This window comes from Etheostoma cragini, chromosome 3, assembly GCF_013103735.1.
Source record: "Etheostoma cragini isolate CJK2018 chromosome 3, CSU_Ecrag_1.0, whole genome shotgun sequence".
NCBI classification, from domain to species: domain Eukaryota; kingdom Metazoa; phylum Chordata; class Actinopteri; order Perciformes; family Percidae; genus Etheostoma; species Etheostoma cragini.
Genome location: NC_048409.1, coordinates 25,396,020 through 25,417,623, shown reverse-complemented (window position 1 = coordinate 25,417,623; position 21,604 = coordinate 25,396,020). Strand labels below are relative to the sequence as shown.

The 21,604-nt window shown below is 39.9% G+C and overlaps 1 protein-coding gene across 2 annotated transcripts in view; it reads right to left on the bottom strand.

Moving 5' to 3' along the window:
- sorl1 (sortilin-related receptor, L(DLR class) A repeats containing) overlaps positions 1 to 21,604 on the bottom strand; it is a 67,978-nt gene that overhangs the window by 21,559 nt on the left and 24,815 nt on the right. For both annotated transcript variants that reach the window (XM_034865522.1, XM_034865527.1), the window contains exons 6-16: positions 19,935 to 20,115; positions 10,882 to 10,983; positions 9,732 to 9,901; positions 7,701 to 7,893; positions 7,207 to 7,324; positions 5,225 to 5,298; positions 3,866 to 3,954; positions 2,957 to 3,135; positions 1,869 to 2,055; positions 1,162 to 1,290; positions 430 to 515 (exon numbers count right to left, since the gene is read on the bottom strand). In XM_034865522.1, the coding sequence (XP_034721413.1) occupies positions 430 to 515; positions 1,162 to 1,290; positions 1,869 to 2,055; positions 2,957 to 3,135; positions 3,866 to 3,954; positions 5,225 to 5,298; positions 7,207 to 7,324; positions 7,701 to 7,893; positions 9,732 to 9,901; positions 10,882 to 10,983; positions 19,935 to 20,115 (1,508 nt within the window). The remainder of the gene's footprint in view (positions 1 to 429; positions 516 to 1,161; positions 1,291 to 1,868; positions 2,056 to 2,956; positions 3,136 to 3,865; positions 3,955 to 5,224; positions 5,299 to 7,206; positions 7,325 to 7,700; positions 7,894 to 9,731; positions 9,902 to 10,881; positions 10,984 to 19,934; positions 20,116 to 21,604) is intronic.

Below are 21,604 nucleotides of genomic sequence, written 5' to 3'. Positions count from 1 at the left end.
AATATAAAAAAAAGTCTAATCAACCAAAACTTTCGCGACCCCATGCAGTACCTCCGCGGACCCCCTAGGGGTCGCGGACCCCCTGTTGAAGACCCCTGGTATACACAGTTCAGAGAGGGGCATCTTCCAGATAATATTATGACTTATATAATAATTATAAGATTTACTCTTACTCAACCAGACAGCCGTCCAGTTTTTATTCTACCAAACATCTCATAAACAAAAGGGAATTTTTTAAATGAAGTTCTGTATCTGTTTTCTAACTTTGCAGACTTACACATACGAATGCTATAAAGATCCAAAAAGTTGTTTTGTGAAGGTGAAGACTACCACGGTGTCCAGCTGCTTACAGCAAAGTGTAGGAGTCACCTTTAGGAACAGCTCTCAGGTAAACACATGACTAATCAAATGTCTGATGTGCCAGATTACCTCCGACAGGACAAGGCAGCATCTCCCCATCCAGCCTGGACTCCACATCTCCTCCACTACAGCTGTCGCCTGGTACCTTCCTGTAGCTGCAATAGGAAGAGAAAGCGATTTCTTCAGTTCAACACTTGGTGGTACTCTCACCAAACATATCTAATGACTGCAACATCAGTTATCTTAGCCATAGCAATAAACCATAAAAAACAAAGGCTGGTTTGCATTCTGGGGAATTTTCAGGAAATGAAAATGAATGAACAGTATGAAAAGATAATGACTGTGGGTCCAAATTATTATTTTATATACACCAGGTAGGAGGTTCAAATTCGAGCTCATGTGCATTGACCATAATGCGAATAGATAAATAACACAAAGGCAGACATAAAAACCAAGGAACAGATAAGTGAGATTTATCAAACTCAAGTTTCATGCTCAATTCTGTTACAGTACTTTAGTTTTATGAAAACAAAGTAAAAAAATATTAAAATATTTTAACACTCAAGAGTCAGTTTGAAGAGGCCAATGTCTTAAATATTTGACAAAACCTCAAAAGGGTCAATATAACTAAAAGTAAAAAAAAAAAAGTCTAAACTACTACTAAGGAAAATAGCTTACAATATGAAAAGTAATGTAAATGTTACTCCACTCGTGCTGCAGATGCAAACATTATGCTAATTTACCACACAAAGGAATCCCAGGCACGTTTCTGCACTGTTAAGTCTGATAACAGCAGCTTACCCTTTGCTGCGACGGTAGGTGGTACCGACGGGACATGGCACTGGAGGGGCATAGAGATCACCTGAGAACTCAGGGTCAGGCACACACACCTGCAAAGACAAGTCTTCACTCAGCTTGAAGCCGTAGTCACTGGAAAGGAGGAGGAAGAGGAGGAAGAAGAGGAGGAGGAGGAAGATAGGATGGGAGAAGAAACACAGGGAGAAAGAAAAACAGCCGGTTAGCTTCTGCCTTGTGATTAATGGGAGCACCGGATGTGAATTTTTAAACAGACTCATTATGAGCTGTGATGGGAGCTCCAGGAGCAATAAAAATGTGCAGAGTAGGCTAGCTTGGTAAGACCAAGATATTGGTTGCCAGTATTGAACTTTAATTAAAAGTCAGTGCCATCTGCCTCTGATATGACAGAGGTCCTACTCACACTAAAGCAAATGAATGTATGCATTGTGATATCAACATGTATGCTATTGTGTGGTATTGTATGTAGACAGACCAGTGTGTACTTAGTCCTAATGGCAGCTTTAAAGCAAACGTACAAGTGTAATTCTTTCTAAAAAATTCAGTCAAAAGTAGTCCAACAATGAGCTTCTTTTACTGACAATGTATAAACACACAACTATTTCCATCTCAGACACCAACGGGACACAGACAAGATTTAAACAACAAACATGTAATAATATGAATGTTTTGTCCATGTGTGGATTGCTAACCATTCGTAGTCCTGGCGTGTGCAGGAGCAGTTAGAGATGGTGACGGGGCGGTCGAAGTCCTCTCCGTTAAAACATGTAGCGTGGGGAGCACGCCTTTTAAACGTTACCTCTCTGCCCAACAGACACTCGTTACCGTGCTCATCTGACGGTGACCAGCGCTTGTAGTCAGCGTCAGAACACGGCACACCTGGGGCAAATAGAAGAAGAAAAACAATAGTTAATTTGCACTGACATAAAAACACAGTGTTATTTGCTAATGTTCCTGGTGATCCATTTGTCAATCCGTCTTCTATTTCCTTCTCTGATGAGAAGAAGGAAATAGAAGTGATGAAACATTTATCTATTAGCCTTAATTAATGGGTTTAAAGCTCTTGGAAACACCTAAGAATACATGCATTTCTCATTTTTCTTACTCAGCAAGTTTATATTTAGCCATGTTTTGCACACAGCTATTACTGCAATCACTTCCATCACACTGCTAGCATCATGGCTGCCAAGTGTGAGGTAATGTAATTACATTTATTGTAGCTCCTTCAAATGCAGGAGCACAAGTTTGTATGTTTACTTACTGAGCATAATGCTTAAAATAATACTTAATGATAGCGTCTGTTAGAGAGTAAAAAACATCACTGAGAGAGGTAATGTTTGCCAAAGCAATCACCATGTTTTATTTGAGCTACATATTCCAATTTCTTTCTTTTTATCTTTTTTTTATTGTTAGCTGCTACAAGATTTAGGCTAAAGATGCGTTCAAAAAATACATTTAATTGTAGTGTTTTCTCAAAGACAAGCAAAAACTAACTGAAAACAGTCATCTCCGTTAACTTGAACACACAGCTGGCTTTAGGCTGTGTTAGCTACAGCTGCTACATGCCTAACAGGCAAAGTAGCAACAGTAGCTAACGTAACTTTTTTTAGACAACAGGCTGAAAAGTCATGCATGTAAATGAGTTACAATTCAATGTTAACTATCCACAATTAAATTAAGTGTAAACTTATAAATAGCTGCAGTGAGCTGTTGTTGCTAAAAGCTGAAAATCACCAAGAAATAAGCCCCTCTCTCTGAACCTCCTTCTTCTCCTACCTACCCAAAACTTCGGAGGTGTTGACCTGCAGGATGAGCCAGCTGTGCCTCTGGTCGGCATAGGAGCCGAAGATGGTGAAGATGGTGCTCTTCTCCCCGGGCTCAGTCAACAGCTGGTAAACATACACCTCCCTGTCTGAGAACTGAAAGTCGGTCCACGTCTCGCCTTCATTGGTGCTGAACCTGATGGGGACGTGGCCAATATTAAACTCATTAACAATGATTTTTAAACTGTTCATAAGCTCCCATACACTGTATCCGTTCTTTGCTTATAAATCAGTTACCAGAATTTCATTCAATTTGCATCCTACTTAAATAGCTAAATGAGAGAAAATTAGGGGTAATATGGTATATTACCCCTAAATTCATCTTACATACTATGTATATCAGTATAGTACATCAGGCATTGAAATTGGGAGGTTTAACTATAGATATATTGACATTGGTATATATAAGCAAAAACCAGGTTACTGAGTAACCAGAATACAGGAACTAAATCCTCTCTGCATGTAATTGAGATCAGCTTTTTTCACATTAATATACTGTATCACCTGCAAAAGATTACAAATAGACTGAAATGCTGTGGTTGGCAGGTGTTAGGTTACACCTCTGTTTACAGAGGGATGGTTTATTTTCCTTTTCTTCTCTACAACAATCTGCTTCACATTCATGCAATCTGCTCCTGCTAAATAAAGATCCCATCCACTGCAGCAAGTGCCATTTATGTGCTTCACTCTCCAGATTTCCTCAAGCTGTTTGAGGATCAAATGGAAGCCTCCAAGTCATAAACCAGCCGCTCAGGGTGTTGTGTTTGACGCTGTTTTGTTTATGGAGAAAAAAACTGATGGACAGATTTCACTTTTTTTTTTTTTCTGTCCTGAAAGGAACATTTTAACAGGGCAGTTGGACTTACTTGAGGTGTGTGGCGGCGCCTCCTTGTGCAATAGCCATCAGGATACCCCCATGGTCACCCCATGTGTAGAAATGAGGCCCTGCCAGTGCCTGGACACCAGAAAACACAGAACATAATGAACATGATGCAGAATTCTAATTTGAATTCAAAAAATGTTACTGCTTTATTGGTAAGACTTTATGTTCACACCTCCCTGGGAAATATACAGATTCACTTGTTACCTGCAAATCAAAGTGTCCATTTCCATGGGTCTTTAAAGTCTTGCAAAATACAAACTCTTGTGCATTTACATCTTTAGTTTGAGAAGAACATCTTCCAAGCACACTGTGGCGCTGGTCATTTGTAATTGAGAATGTGGTTGAAGCTGTTGGAACCTCTCAAACTCAAATATATCCAGAACATAGCTCTCTGAACTAATAATAAATAACCATCTAACTACAACATGTTTTCAGTATTACTAGCGTCTGAACAGAGCATGATGTTGAGTCACATGTGATAAAGAGCCCCTAAAACGACCAGTCTATGAATCTTCAAGGTTCAAATCATTTAAAGATTTACTACTTTATATTTTCATATAACAATGGATTTAATGACTACATGTAATTTGAAAAGAAAGAGATGATTCTCAAAGAGAAGTATCGTTGTACTCTGCAGTTCCCCTCAGCTTTATGGCTCATTTTTTAGCTCATTGTTTTAGCTGCTGTTTTCATCAAAAAACAACAACCTGAAAACTTGTCCAGCACAAAACAAAACACAAACAACGGGGCCAGATGTTTTTTTTTTTTTAAGAATTGGTAGACACCAAAACAAGAAATAAAGGCAGTGAATATATGTTTGACAAGCCTCATTCCACTTCAAATGAATGCCAACATTGCTAGGTGTCTGCTGGATGTCCACATTTAGGTAACTGTTGGCTAACAAATTCAACATAACAACTTCATCATTTAAAAAAAAAAAAAGTAGCTATACTGTGCTTTTAGTTTATTAATCTCTAAGTGGTCAGCAAAATAAATACCACAATTTCTCTGAAATGTAAAGCACATACATCATAACTTGTTCTTTGAGACACAGATTTAAAAGTATAAATAACGCAGTGTATCCTTAACACATAGGTGAGTTAAGGTCTGAACTGATGCTCATAATAAGCCTATATGTGTAATCTAGATGTGTTTTCAAGGACTACAGAAAGACAGTCCAAGTAAAAAGTTCAGAGGGTCCATAATACCTGGATACATTAGACAGGCACTGACATGAAATAGACTTAGACATATTGAAAACTCTCTATGACAGACGAGCTGCCTGTCACTCAGTTTTGCAAGTTGTGTTTTTCTTGTCATCTGTGTCAGATTTTGTACTGACCTCTCTCCAGCGAGCTCCGGCGCTGCTGGACACATACACATTAGGCTTGTTGGCCAAGTTCCTGCCTACAGATCCTGCAATCAGAGGACAAAAAGGCATTTTACACACAGGCATTATAGGGGTTTTCCCTGAATATTATGGACTTGATGTGGCCACTGCTTTTTCTTTCACAAATGGAAAATCTTTAACCTCAGAACTAAAACCATTGCATTCTGTATCTTGTCATGCATGTTGGCTATGTATGCACTGACAAATACTTTCCATTCAGCGGAAATGATCTGATTACACATTTCACAAAGAAACATAATGACATCAAATATGTAGAAATGGAAACTAAACTTTATTGGTTGTTGTTTTTAATTGTTTTCCAGAAAACTAATGGAACTAAGAGTCTACAGCCATGACAGGCTGTAATGCTAATTGCAAAGCAAGTTGTGGGATAGATAAAAGTTGAGGTCCAATGCTTTTGATTCTAAGCAGTCATAAGGATGTAAGTGGGGTTAACGGTTGTGCTGGAGTTAAGGTCTTTGATACTTTGAACTTTTATCAAGCGAGTTTGTCAGGTTGTGAGCATGAACGTGGTAAGAGATTTGTTCATTCGTATTGGATGGTGCAGGGCTTTTGTGAGAGTTGTTACGACTCATCCCATAGAGAACATAAACATGTGTGTGCTCATACATGTGTGTACTGGTTAAATAAAACAATCAACTTGCTGGTGAGCTAGAAGAAAAGTCAGGCAATGATCAGAGTCAGTGGGATTCAGGCATGAAGGGAATTGCGTGTGTGCGTGTCTCAAACAACGTGTTAGTCAAAGATGTGCCAGTTACCTATGTTGCTGTGTATGTAAACATGTGTGTGCAGTTTGTGTATGTATATGCCTGCTTGTATTCATGAGTGTGTTTGACCCGCTGTGTGTCCGCTGGGTGCTGCAGCAGTAATTAGCCCATCTGTTTGAGAGCGATAACGAAACGAATGGTGCCGGCAATTGCCAGTCCTCCTCTCTCTTGCTGTCTCTCTCCACGCCCATTATCTTATAAGAATTTAATTAGAGTGACTGGCTGTGTGCAGGGGAAGAGGTCTCCTAGACACTGGAGAGTATCAACAAATCAATGCTTTACAGCTGCTGGAAAGCATTGATTTGAGCTTCAAACAGCATAAACTGATGAATCCATCAGTCCGCAACACCTTGAAACAGTTTAAAACATGCAAGAAGCCATTTGTGAGCCTGAAAAGCTGCTCTGGAGGAAATGTGCACAATGTATTGAAAGTATTATATGAATGTTAAACTCCTCTATGTCTGAAATCAGCCATGGTGTTTGAGAACTTAAACCCCTGACGCAAAACAAGTAGTTTTTGAACACCTTCTACACAGAGTACAACCGTATTTCCTGTATTGGGCAGTACTTGAGACTAAGAAAGACAAGACGGCAGATTAATTACCACCTTGAGCAACTTGTGGGTTTGTAAAGCTTGTTTCCTGTGTACAGCAAACTTATCTGTGTTATCAGAACAAGAGGAAGTAGCTCTAAAACAAGCTCTGTCAGTAAGATCATCCTACAACAGAGGACACACAAAGTCTCTTCATCTGTCTTGACTAACAGAGACACTCCTGCCAAACTCCCTGAAACCTTCTAGAACTGATTTTCTGTCCATAACCCAGATACCAGACATTTCTGGTGGTATTTGTGTATTATAAGCATGAAATTTAACTCTGGGGTAAATATGCAATTACAATGTCATAGATTTTAAAAAGTCATGATCTGTGATCTAAACCACTAATATTCAATGAATGGATGTGGTTGAAAAGAATATTGATTGTGCCTTCAATGGCCACACATAGAAGTTCAAATGAGGTGGGAAGTTTGGTGCTCATATTGAGCTATCCTTGACTTTTGCACATAAATGTCAACTGGAATCTTCAGTATTTTATTTTTTATTTTTTAAATGTGGCCTTTATCAGTGATCTTGCTTTGTTCTCCCACCTGTCGCCATGATGAGTCCTGGGGCAGAGTCCTTGGATAAAATTGGCATTCTCCTCAGCTGGATGTTGAACAGCTGGCTCCAGCGCTGGGCAAGGTGGAGGGAGCAACCTTTCCCAAGCTGAAGGGGAGAGAAGAGGAAAGTCAGGTGATGTTGTTCAGTGGCTTTCATTACTCTTCTTTCTTCTTTACCACCATCTTACATCATGAGACTTGGCCAACTACTGGACACAGAAGGTAAGGTTTTCTTTTAACAAAGAGCAACCAAACCATTATTCTCTAAAGCAAATACACATTGTTTGGAAGGAGAGGTCTATGGTGGCACATCTGGGTGAATACCTAAGGATCTGTGCATAACACTATGCTACAGATAAGACCTCAAAAGGGGCTTAGATCACAATCAGATCCACAATGAAATTAAAAAATTACAAGGGACCAATTTCTGATGTCAGCAAACTAACTATTAAATCATTAAAGACGCATGTTTGTTGGTGTACCTGGCAGTCCACAGTTCCTCCCAGGCTGTCGGCAGCAGGTGGCTGAAGCAGCTCCCACGTCCCCCCCTTGTCAAAAGTGATGACGGATCGCATGTTGTCCTCACTAACTGAGCCGTTGATGAGCGTGGCGATGAAGACCCCTCGCAGCCCCTCCACGCGGTGCAGGTCCGCAAAAGGCTCATTGGCAAAATACCTGAAAACCAGAGGGTTTAATGTAATTTGCTTAATTTTACATGCATTTAAACACCATTCACTTTTAGAAAACAGGTGTAATGTGTGGTAATCCTGGCCATAACATGGCTAAGAAAACATTTTACTCAGTTATTTCTTGCATAAATTCCTTGTTTATGCTAATTTTCATGTTTATATTATTAAAGCTAATTTTTTTTAAATCGCTGGTTTCCCTGACCTGTACATGCTCTTGTTCACGTGGCTTGAGAACACTAAAGGGCAAACCCAGAAAACTAAATGCATCAGCATTTTGAAATTAGAGCAGTACTAGGCAACCTTACACACAACAGTGGAAGAAAAAACTGTTAACCTGTCCAGCACGGGATGCTTTATGTTTACATTAACAGAAGGTAGAGGAGCCACAGCTCCTTTTGTCATCAGAAGACACAGTGTCAGATACACGGGAAGAATCATCACTAGAGAACCAACACTGTGGCTGCTTGTGCCAAAACAACAACAACAAGATCTTCCTGATGTGGTTATGGAGAAACAATGATGGCAGAGCACAGAGGTCAGACAGGGTTGATCCGTTCAATAGATTGTCTTTTATTAGATAAAGAAGCATTACTTCTCCATGTTTGCAAAGCCTTTGTATTATCATTGTTATCTGGCGTTTGTTAGGGGAATTTGAGGTCTTCCTGTCAGTTGCAGAGGTTGCTATGGGAACTGCTCAATTACAAGCAAAATATGCAATTAACTACTGATCTATATATCCAACTACCTATTATGCATGAAAGTTAATTCTTAACCTCGGAAACTCAAGCTTTTATGGAGCTTTTTGAATGTTTCACACGCTTTTATCAGCAGAAGAAGTTTGCTCAGTTGTTATAAAAACTGACCTGTTGGCATCAGGCTAATAAATTACTGTCAAACTATAAACTAACGATGGGACCTCACAACATTTGGAAAAACAGGAAAAATCCAACCTTTAAGGCCAACAATTTTCTTTTTGAATGAATCATCATTTCTTAGTGAATCATAAATAAATAAATGTTCTTCCTTAAAATACAGGGGGCATAGGTGTTCACACCCCTATGTTAAATACCCATAGAGGCAGGCATTAGGCCAGTTATTTCATGGATCCAGGATAATATGCATCCTGATCGAGTTCCCTTGACCTTTGGTATTAAAATAGCTCCACATCATCACATAACCTTCACCATACCTAGAGATTGGCATGGTTTTATATTTCAGTTAGCCTAATTTCTGGTTGGATTTTCATTGAGAGATGATTTTATGGAAAGAACCCCAGGCCAATCTCTCTGTCTGCCTGCCTCTATGGGAATTTAACATAGGTGGGTGTATACGTATGCCCCCTGTATTTTAAGGAAGAACATTTATTCATTTACGATTCATTATTCATTCACAAAAAAAACAGTTTGCTTTAAAAGGTTGTATTTCTTTTTTTTCATTAAGGCATTAAGATCAATTTCCCAAAGATGTTTTTTATTCCTCTTTTTAGTCAACTTTAGCGTGGGTGTGTAAACGTATGCGCACAACTGTAAATACAATTTTGACGCCTCAGGATTCGTCAGGAGGAGGAGGTGGAAGCAGCTATAGCAAAATTGTGGGCTACTCTACTTAGCTTGGCTAAGTTTGTGTCACAGAAAAAGGTTTTAATTATATTATAGGTTATGTGTGTTTATAATGATACTAATGTCACTTCTCACTAAACTTGTTTTCCAACTAGCCTAAAAACAAGATAATGCCTGTGTGTGTGTGTTTGTGTGCGTGTGTGTGTGTGTGTGTGTGTGTGTGTGTGTGTGTGTGTGTGTGTGTGTGTGTGTGTGCGTGTTGTACCTGATCAGTGTGTTGCTGCTGGATCCCTCAGGACTGTAGTACAGAACATTCTCCAGTGACAGTGAGAAAGACAGGCCCTGTGTGTCTGAGATGTAGAGGTGTGTGACGTTGTTCAAGTGGTTCACACACACAAACACTTGATCCTCGGATGCATCTGCTATGTAGTACTCCTGTTAGTAGTAGGAGAGAGAGGCTCATCTTTAGTTCACCAACCTACTGTCTGTTTAGACTGAGGACACAAAACATGACTGGACACATGTGAAAAGACTGGATATCACAATAAATGGACTTGTATACTGTGGTGTAGGTGGTTCTTCCATCAGAATCAGGACGTCGATTGTGTCACATATTTTTAGAAAGGAGAGCCACACTGTTCATATGCAGTTGTTTCAATCTGTTGTCAACTGGGGATGTGATGTGATAATGACTCATCCCTGACTTGGGAATGATCTCCAAATATATACAAGCTCATGAACTTGGTGATCATTTGGCGACCACAATCTTGATGATCAGGGGTCTAACGCCTCTAAAACACAAGCTCTCATCCCATTTAAATACTGTATACCCAAAACAGACAACACAACAAAACAATCTCGAGGATGAAGATCTTCTTGACCTTGGGAACACACTTTATGTTGCGATTTGAGTTTTGTCCAGTTATTGTGAATCCGATTTAAAACAATTACACAAAACAAGCCTCACAGATAAAAGAGAGGTTTAGGATGAGATTATGAAAATTTTCCTACATGAGGCCCAACACTTCTTGAAATATCTTACTCTAAGAAATACTGTATGAACAATTGTATTGGCAATTTTGCTGATAGCCAAATAATCTAGCCAAAATTCTCGAATGATAAATTCTGTCTATCCTCAAGAAGCTGTACAAGACGTTCAAAAAATTAATTGGACACAATGGACAAAATTAAGCTTCAAGTCATAAACGATGTGATTAAAGAATAAACAGACACAATGAATCTGATCAGTCAATCAATTACATTTTTGGATCTTACAAAGAAATTTCAGTCCAAAAAGGTATTGAAAGTCAATACCCAGCCTGACTTCAATATACATTTCTCATTCAGTCTACTGATGAAGTATATGAATTCTTCATTTCTGAAGAACTGGTGCAGTACATGTGAAAGAGACTCACTGTAATTGGATGTCGAGTCATAAACTGGGCAGCTTTCATTGGCTGGCGGTTGTAGGAGACCCAGAGCTGAACAGACGAAGGTTCATGGCTGCCAAACTGTTTCTGGAAAGGCAGAGGACACAGAGACAGAGACAGAGACAGCACAGTTCATTCAACAACTCAACATTTATGTCAAACCCTTGAACATTTCAGAGGCAGCCAATCTTTGTAACACACTGTGATTTTTTTGTTGCTCAGCAGCTCCAACTTGGAATCGATATACAAGCTTCCTCTGTCACTGCACAAAGAATTCTACGAGTTAGTACAAATCTTGATGATTTTTATTCTTAAAAGAAGACACTGTTGTCACATTTGGAGTAAAGCTGGACCATGCTGTCCCCAGAGCAGTGAGGTTATGGATAAGGACAAGAGGCTTTGGTTATCTTGACTGTCCTGATGATGTTTTTCTCTCCTAATATCCCCGCAGTACAGAGCTTGACAGCCAATCAGAAAACAATAAAAGGTCCAGACTTAAAAAGACCCCCTGAGGGTTAGTGTGTGTGTGTGTGTGTGTGTTTGTGTGAGTGTGAGTGTGAGTGTGAGTGTGTGTGTGTGTGTGTGTGTGTGTGTCTGATTTGTGTCCACCCTTGACTACTGGGTGCACCCCCCTGTCTCGAGCAGCTTCTTCCACTCAGTCTATTGATTTATCTAGTTTAGAGACAACATCGACTGTGTGATGTGAAAGCAGAGTAGAAACTACACTGAGACAAATGAAGGGAAAGGAGGGAGGAAGAATGAAAGTAAAGGTGCAAATTGTATAAAATAATGTAAAACAAACAAGCACTTATGCAGGTTTCCCTTTGAGATGTAGAGAAAGTTGTCATTTAGACTTAAGAAGAATTTCCAAAACTAACACAGTGGTCACTGTAACTTAGAAATAACATTTTTGTTGATTGTGGGTTTGGAGTTTTGTTCTCCTCTTTTACACAGTATACTTTAATCAGGATTTTCAGGTCGGTTTACTTTGTGAGTCGAGAGGGAAAATTTGACAGCAGAATGTCAATATGTATTTTTTTACATGTAAGTGGCAAGGCGATTATATATTTTTCCACTGAAACCCCAGATTGCATTGCAATGGCAACTGTAAGTGAGCCACACATTCCTCACTGTGCTCATTTTCTCTCAAACGGCTCCTCTCTAAAATCCCTGAAATGAGTCGTGGTTCTTAGGCCTCAGATTAACTCAGCCCGGGTGGCAAACCGACACAATCACAGTAGTTTGGAATGCAATACCATATTCTGAATTCAATACTGTACACTGAAAATGAACTATTAAATATAAAGTCGGATTAAAATTATAAGAAATGTTAGCAACTGATTTTCAGACATTCATGCTTCAGATTTTCATCTTCTAATCAAAGGATCAATGTGAACCTCCCTAATCACAAACAAGTGCAACCTTAGTATTTTTTTTTTTCTGTAACCCACAAGGCCACACAGAGAGAGCTCCACTCCCACACAGTAAACAACCACAAGGTGACATCTGTTAATGACTGGCCCAGAGGAAAAGCACATGTTCGGTTTTGACATTTTATTGTAAGGAAAAGGTATCTGCACTGACACCAAAACAAGCTGTAAATGTCACAGGGGAAATCCTCTGAGGCAAAGTGTCTTCTCCTAGTTTCCCCCAATTGCTGTACAGCTGAATCCTATCAGACCTTCATATGCTTTATAGTTCAGACAATGAGACCCTCAAGTGCTTATGCAAATGCGTTATGTAAAGTGTTTCTGCCGTGCATGTGGGATTCTTTATAAAAACACAAATGGATGAAAACTGTCCCCTACCTGAACCGCATCAACACTCAAGCCCAGTCTAGAGAATGTTTCTCCTCTACCCTGTCTTAACTGAACTGTGTATTAGTCTGTTTTTGTGGCTCTGCTCTCAAGTATAATCTCAAGTCTGGGCCTGAACTACATTTAGATCCAACAGGCATCATTTAGGGACATTAAGAGCTTTCAGGAGTTTGCCAGAGGTTAAAAGTAGAAGATCAAAGTGAAGACATTCCAATATAAATTAATACTTGAGAGTCTGATAGCGTGCATGTGGAAAACTGCACACTTATCTCCAGTCTTTGATATTTCTGCTCAAACTAAGGACGGATGTGTGGTATCAGAATGAAATCAGGACTTCTTCAACCAGTAAAAAATAAAAATAAAACCATGTAAATACATTTGTCTTCAATTACATACAGTTATATCAAAGTAGAAAGTGACATTATTATAATGAAATTGTTTACTAAACTATTGTACAGCTGTTAATAATGTAATAATGTACCAATCTCACTTGTAAACACATACATTTTAATTGATAGAAACCTAATACTTAAAGCTGCTCAAAATAAAAAAAATGTATATTAACAATTAATACAATGATTATGAGTGATGTGAAAAGTGTCACACCTACAAAGATTTATCAGCCAACTCTGTTCTTTTTCTTAGCCCTACGGAGCATTCTAGCCTCTTTCAGCTCATTGTTTTGGTTTTAAGGCCCCTAACTAATCTGTGTATTAGTGATGACATGGTGGGGACATTTCCCCCGGTTAATAAACTTGTGACAATATTGATTACGCCGGACATTTTACAGGAAAAGATATTCATTGATTTCCCTGAATATCTTTGGAGTATCTTTGACTTTTGTTTTACATGATAACCTTGAGCACTAATGTGTGAAAATGAACATAATGGGTTTTATTTATATAAAAACAAAATGAAGATGGGGGCAGGATGGCAAGTAAGCAAGTACTTCAAATCAATGCAGATGTTCTGTCATCTGCTGGATGTGTAAATGAAAAAGAACTGTTTGCTAACACATTTGCTGTATCAACTTCAATTGATTTTTATTGCTCAATCTGAAACTGTAAAACAAGGGGTTGCAAAAGTGGGACTTGTGGGAAATCAATACTACCCTACCTGCCGGCTGGTTTAGAATGAGATTCATGCTATTTTCTCTATCGAGTAGCAACAGAATAGCAGCAGTGGCAACACAATGTGTTAACATGTAGCTCTAAACGACAGCATATCTCCTCTTGGAATACCCTGTAAAATACCAAAACACAGAAGAGGACAGTGTCAGGATTGCCAGGAACAGCCGGAAGTATTCACTAAACTGATTTGTTAAAGGAACTGCAAGTAAGCCAGAGCTTCAGAGGCCACAAGAAAGTATACTGTGCCTTACTGGGAGGAATCATTCCTCCTCCAATCTCCACTTCCTGTTTTCTTCTATGTCTGTCCCAGATTCTTGCAGAGAATCTGTGATCTAAATGAAAGGGAATACGCCAACCAAATAACTGTGAAGAGAGCGATCGGGCCTTATCGGCTTCCCCATTACATCTACTAAGCCAGTTATCTTCCCCGGTTCTCCTTCACGGGACCAAACGTTGCGGTCTTTTAGGTCCGATTAGCACTATATTCCTCAGGATCCCTTTTGTTAGTTAAAACTCTCCATTTCTGGCTCTTTAATTAGCTTAAGCAGCTTGGCACTGCCAAAAGCACTTGTGATATTCCATTATTCTAATCCTATTTGCGCAAGCCAAAGACAGAAGAGGAGAGAAAGTAACTGAGAACAGTGAGAAGTCTTCTCATAGCTAATGAGTATGGTACAAAATAAAATTAGCCCTGTTAGCAGTAGCCACTTGAAAGCAGCAAGAAGCTAGTCTGTATCTTCAATGTTTAATTTCTGAGATTGTTCAGGTTCCACCGGAAATCCCACCGGATGTCACCATATTTAGGCCTGTTGTCCGTCACCTTCCGCTTTCTTTGTGTTGTCGTTGTTTAAACTCCGGTAGATTTATGAGGACTATGGTTAACTGCTCCTCAGATCTCTACAGGGTAAATTCAGACAGCTAGCTAGACTCTCCATCAAATCTGAGGTTTCTGTTGCAAGAGTAAATGAACCGTTAAATGTACACATGTTCCACCAAAACAAAAAGTTCCTTCCCTACGCTATTTTGCGGAGGCACTGTTAGCGCAGCCCAAGAGGATTCCATTTATTTTCCTGATAGTTGCACTAAATTGCCATTTTTCTTTCATTCAACTCAACATTATTTCTTTCTATACAGCTGTGTTAATCACCTCAACTTTTCCACTCAACTTTTCACTTTATCTCTTGGATATAGCTACCTAGGGTCATGACCGAAAGAAAGAGATCCAGGGTTCAGCGGCCGATATGTGTATCCTCAGGAGGGTGGCTGGCGTCTCCCTTAGAGATAGGGTGAGAAGCTCAGTCATCAGAGAGGAGCTCGGAGTAGAGCCGCTACTCATTCGCTTCGAAAGGAGCCCGTTGAGGGGTTTCGGGCATCTGATGAGGATGCCTCCTGGGCGCCTCCCTAGGGAGTTGTGCCAGGCATGTCCAGCTGGGGGGAGGCCTCGGGGTAGACCCAGGACAAGGTGGAGAGATTGTATCTCCAACCTGGCCTGGGAACGCCTCGGGTTCCCCTAGTTGGAGCTGGTTGATGTGGCTTGGGAAAGGGAAGTTTGGAGTCCCCTACTGGAGCTGCTGCCCCCGTGACCCAATACCGGATAAGCGGCTGAAGATGGATGGATGGATATAGCTAGCTAGCTTTTCTTGATCATGAAAACATAGCTCTGATTGGTCAACTGGCTTTCCAACACCAGAGTTTTGAATTGGAGGAATATGAATTGCTAAAAAAAAAATGAATAAAGGCCTTGATTCCAAGGTCTGGAAGGAGGCTACGATAGTCCATCTCTCAATACTTTCTGACTAACCGAGTCCATCTAAGGAACTAAGATCCAAACCCACACATTCCAACTGAAGACATAATAAATGGGTCTAATTTCCAAAAACAGCAGGACATTGTCGTTTTTAGCAAACATTTCTTCAACAAAATAGTGCATTTGTTAGGGGCTATTTGCAGCTGCGGATTAATACACATGTGGGTCTTCACTGAGTTCAGCAGGGCCGTTTATGCAGGATGGACTCAAATTAAACTAAGCATGTTCGTTTTAATGAAGCAACATGGCATGCAGTGCAATGATGTCATTGATGTGTTTTAAAAAACAGTATGTCAGCTCAGTATGTCTCCGAGCTGCAACATTAAACTCTCTGAGCTTATCTGGATATCAGTAATGTTTAGTGTCCCCTTTGACTTCCATAATAAAATGCAGCACTGATTAATTGGTCTAGAAACGACTGTGTCTGAGGAAACACTACAGAAAGAAAACCTAAACTCTCGCTCTCTTGTACTTAAAGCCTTTCTGTCTTTTCCATGTCAGCAAGTCTCAGATAAATCTGTATTACCACAAAGACTAATTTGATAAGGTTTTGTTCTCTAATCTACATACATTTTTGGATTTGATATGAGAAAAACATAGTAAGTGAACTCAGAGTTCAGATTATTTGGTCAAACTATAAACTGAACATCTTTCTCACAGTGTGTACAGTTTTGATAATGCTCTCATCCCTCAAAACTAACTTTGGACTGCATCTTAACTGAAAGCAGAACCAAAAAAACAGTGTTGATATCAGTTCAAAGCAGCCTCCGAATCTGTGTAAAGAAAGAACTTACTGTGCAACAACATCCTGTTATGAAATCGTTGTTGCTTAAGCTTATGCACAACTTTACAAGTTCCTGCATCTGACAGTCACTTAAAACCCACAGCAGCTACATCTGATGCCAAAACAAATTTATCTGAGAACAGTTTGTGGTGACTGCTATGCAGTTGCACTTCTGGTAATGATGACAAACAGCTGGTAAGTCACGTCTCAAATTTTCAGTCAATATATCCCAGCCTCCCCATTGGCTGTTGAGCTAACCTTTGCTAATGCTATAATATAACTAGTCTCACATTGCCAGACCTATCTCCACAGCGCTGCAGGGGGGAGGTCTGGCCCTTTCACAAAAAAATTACAGGATAGGAGAAAAAAAACGCTCTGGGTTCTTTACATTTCTTTAATCCAATGATTGTTGTTTTGGACGATCCTAAGCTCCAGTCGCGGAGACAATGGCTCTGCAAAACAGTCTCGGGAAGGAACTTGTTAAGGTGGAACATTTGCACCCCGCAAAGGAAAATGCCACATACAATTTTAAGTTAAGTTAACTGTTCACACAATACAGCAATGTGAGCTATTTAAATTAGCTGGAAACATTGTTAAACCTAATTTGTCTCGCCGTGTAAATAATGTTTATGGCAATCCTTGCCAATCAATCCCAAAATGTCCCAAGTACATAGTAAATGTGGTAAACATATTCTTTGTCTTTACAATCTTTACCCAAAAGAACCAAACATGCCGGCCTTGTTGCCCAATCCAAATCTTTTTTTAAACTTGCCATTTTCAGAGTCTAGCTTGCTAACTCTATGTTTGTTGTTGTTTCCCGCAGAGAAAGGAGTTAGACAACTGCAAGACACATTGCCGAAATTAACTTTCGTTGCCAAAAAATTTAAAAACTAACAGAACAAGTTGCTGTTCAGCTTTAAATACTCCAGAGATCTCAATTAATTGACGTAAACAATTCAGGTGATTCGTATATAGATGTGATGTACTTTAAGTGTAACTGATGGATTATCACTAAAATCACTCTGTCGGTCAGTACTCGACTGCTGTACCAAAACAAAGCACAAGGCTAAAAAGCCTACGCTAGCTTGTCGGCTCATCCCCCGTTGGTCTATCTGAACAAGAAAAAGACACAATCCTTACTAACTTTTTAAATATCGAAACAGTTTCCATCTCTAACAAGCCATCTTTGGCTGAGTATGGTTAACTCACAAAACATGTTGATACATTGTGTAAATGGGGGATAATAAATGGCCCAGAGGAGGAGGAAGCCATTGTGTCTGGCTCAAATCCCTCACGTGATTCGTTTCCTAACATCTTGCTTCACATTCTGAGAAGTAAACAAAACCACACACCACACTTAGCAGCTGTTGGCATCTCAACCCTTTGAGGTTAACCATTTGTGTCTTATTGGACCACAACAGTAATTGGAAATGAGGTGTACTCGTTAGCTTTGACCACATGTACTTGTTAAAGCTGCTGTATATTTCTACTAAGTCATTAGCCGAGCACTAAACTCTGCCTGCTTGCTGTGTACCGAGTACATTGCACCATTTGCATCACACAACTGCACTACCAGATATAAAACACATTTACAGAGCATATAGATAGATAACTTTCTTTGTTGTTATTTGTCTTACGTTATTTGCACATAGCAGAGCAGATCTGGTCTAGATGGAACTTACTAGAGTCATTCAAATCATTGTACAGCCGACCTCTCTTTACAATTAACTGTTTCCGAAACACTGTAGCTACAGGCTGCCGGCAGCCCACGCCAATATGTGGAAAGCAAAATCTGTCTGCGGCAGCCTGTGAAACTAAGGGACGAGATGAGATCCAAATCATTTTCACCATCTGTTCTGTTGCTTGTTTGTCTGCTGCCTAACTGAAGCTTCTTCCGACACAAACACTGGCGACTAACACTGACAAACATACAGCACTTCACATTACCGGCAGCCAAATATTGATCTAACGTCTGTTGTACTCAGCACATTATGCTGAGGTTGGAAACTGGCTTCTCACTACATTGCTTCACTATGCTGTATTACAATGTAGACTTTTAAAAATGTATGCAATGCACAGAAGAATGCTCGGAACAGGCTACTGTCAGTTGTTCATTCATTTCTGTCTATTGATGTCTGGTACAGTTTAAATAAAGTAGGGAATGCCATTTTTTGGGGGGGATCTACAGACAACACAGAAAAACTAACAAGGTAATTAAGGTTGATTAAACAAAGTAAATGAAATAACACCCTTTCTTTTTTATTTTCTCCAAAGCTCACAGTCATTACTTTTTCTATCATTCTATCATTGCAGCTTTGACAGGTAGAAAAGGCCACACTGGACCAAGCTCCTCAAATCAGTATCAGTGAATGCTATTCAGCCGTGTGAGAATTTTTTTAAATCAGTCAATTTAATATTCCCATATTAAAATGTTTGTCCATATAGGTCAACTTCAGTTAAAGGACATATTTGAAATGGTACACTACACATCTGTGTACAAACGTGTTATTTAACCATATTTTACAACAACTTATTCAGCGCAATTTCTTTGAGTTTTGGACAAAGCTTTTTCCGGAGGAATATAATTCCTGCAGTTAAATTTAAGATTTAAATGTACAGGATTCCTGAAAAGTTAGTTGCATGTCTTCTGTTATTATAAAAAAATTAAATGAAAAAAAGATCGCTCACTTATTCGCTTTCATCTCAACGACAGCAAATAAAGTATTTTCCTAAATGTATGACTCTTGCTAAGGCTTTTCAGTCTAGGACCTAATGCCTTTTATTATGCTCCTAAATCCTGAAATAAAGCGTACAACAGTCCAAAAAGCCAAAGGTACTCCATTTACAATGATACCAAACTTCTGTCCATTGAAGAGTCCATTTATCCGCTAATTGTTTCAGCTCAATTTGAATCTTTAATAAAGATCACCACCATTAGGCTATACAAGTGTAACGTGCTAGAATAAAGCACGGTTTGAGATCAGAGACAACACAATTGCAAGACACCTTACCCTGCCAAGTTCAATACATTAAGTTGCACGAATTTGAGCCGCTGTTAGTCTTTCCTGTTATCTTGTCTTGTGTAACCTCCTGTCTTGTGTTTTCCTTCCTGTTTAATTGTCTGCCCCACCCTGATGTGATACACCTGTTCCTATCCCTTGTGTGACCGGTCTCTTCTTTCCTCGTTACCTACTGTCTTTAGTCTCTGTGTTGTATTTGTCTTTTGTCGGATCATTGTAGGGTTTTGGGTGTTTGTGTGTCCTTGCATTTCCCTGTTGCTAGGTTCCTTGTGTTTTTGATGTCTTTAGTTTTCCTGGAGTTTTTGGAACTTGTTTTGCTTGCCACAGAACTTTCTTTGTTGTTTATTAAATGCTCAAACTACCCACTTCCTACCCGTCTCTGCATTTAGTTCAAGCCCCGCCATTCCCGTGACCTTAAGATCAACCAGACATGGTCAAACCACTGACGGTTTAGCTGCCCCTCCCCTAGCTCTCTCCTACCCGTGTGGTGGTGGCGAACAGGTACTTGTCCCGGAGCTGGAAGCTGTCCACCTGCTCCAGGATCACCGTGCGGTTCTGTTCACTCTGGAAAAAGTCGGTGCTGCTGAGTATAGTGGAGACACCCTGGGGCTCATGTCTCTGGACCAGCACTCTGGTGGGGGGGTCGAAGGGCTCCACACCCCTGTGATGAGGGAGAAGCGAGTGGGAGGAAAGCAACAGGGGTGAAAGAGAGTGGATTGGAGGGAAGGAAGTTTTGAGGGGTAGATAAAGAAAGGGCATGTGAGGGAGGAAGGATAAAGATGGGAGAGCAAGAATTATTTTGTTAGCAGAATCTTCTTGAAATAATATAGTTTTCATAGATACAAAACCATTTAAGTTTTCTTGGTAACAAAGATCAAAATCCTATAATTTTTTTCAAAACACAGTATTTTTAAGTAGACAGGCAATGCTAGATGACCAACAGGTGAAGCCCTTCTACGCTTGGATCAGCATCAAACTCTCCCGGTTGAATCAGTTCAAAAGATTAACAACTCTGTTCTAAAATATAGGCAGGAAGCATCTAGTCACAGAACTTAAAATTCTGTTACTGTTCTTGGTAGATTTCTTTGTTACTTGAGCAGCGTGATGCTACGGTTTCCATCTCCCACTCCTACCAACACATCCTCCTGTGTATTTCTAGTGCCGTGCCGGTTTCAGTTTAATTGCCCGCTAGGGTAAAAAAAAGTCCCACTCTGGGTCCTTGGAGGCTGTTCTGCTTCTTTAACCTATCAATGCCAACGTGGTTTATCCCAGCCTACTGATGGAGTGACAAACTGACAGACAGTGCCATCCCCCAGTAGCAGGCCTACAATGGCACACCTCTTTGTCTAGATTTAAAGTCAAAGCTATTCAAAAAGATTTGTTGTTATTAATATTTCCCAAGGGCCACAAAGTGGTACAGTGGTTAGCACGGACACCTCACAGCATGCCAGTTTGGGGTTTGAATCACACCCCTGTTCCTTCTGAGAGGAGTTTGCTTGTACCCCCTGTGGTTGGTTTCCTCAGAGACTACAAATTGCAGACAGATGAAAATATAATTTTTCCATGCAATGGTTCCAGCATATTCTAACCAGGGTGTTGTCCTCTAGAAGTCTCACTGTGGCAATAAAACCCCTTTCCAATTTTGATTCTGATTTAAGTTAGTATTTTTACACTTTTAACATTTTCTGAGTTGTCTGTCCAAAAAGCATGTGCTTAATACAGCTCCTTAAATAACTGAACCGTTCTGGGTTTCACTGAGCTGTTTCTAAGGCTTTTCAATTTCACAAAGAATACTTGTCATTTGGTGATATAAACAGTGTGAAACATAAATAAAAACAATAATAAATGCCAGTACAAAATAGAGCGTGTTCAAACTATTTGTGGCCACAAGTGTATTCTAAAACCGTGACACGGCGAGTCAGCCAGAATGAATGAAGGAGGTTCACAGGGTCTTATCGTCTGCCTTCCAAATCAGCGTGTTTTCCTCCAGGGTCTTAAGAGCTAAACAGAGAGAGCAGTGTCTCGGCTCGGCTGGGCCTCTGTGGCATTCTTTTAAAGGTCCCTGTTCAACTGATGGTCACTGTCTGGACTGAGACTGCATGGAGGGCTTTTTGCAGTCTCAGTCTCCATCCCTTCCATTAAACACTTCC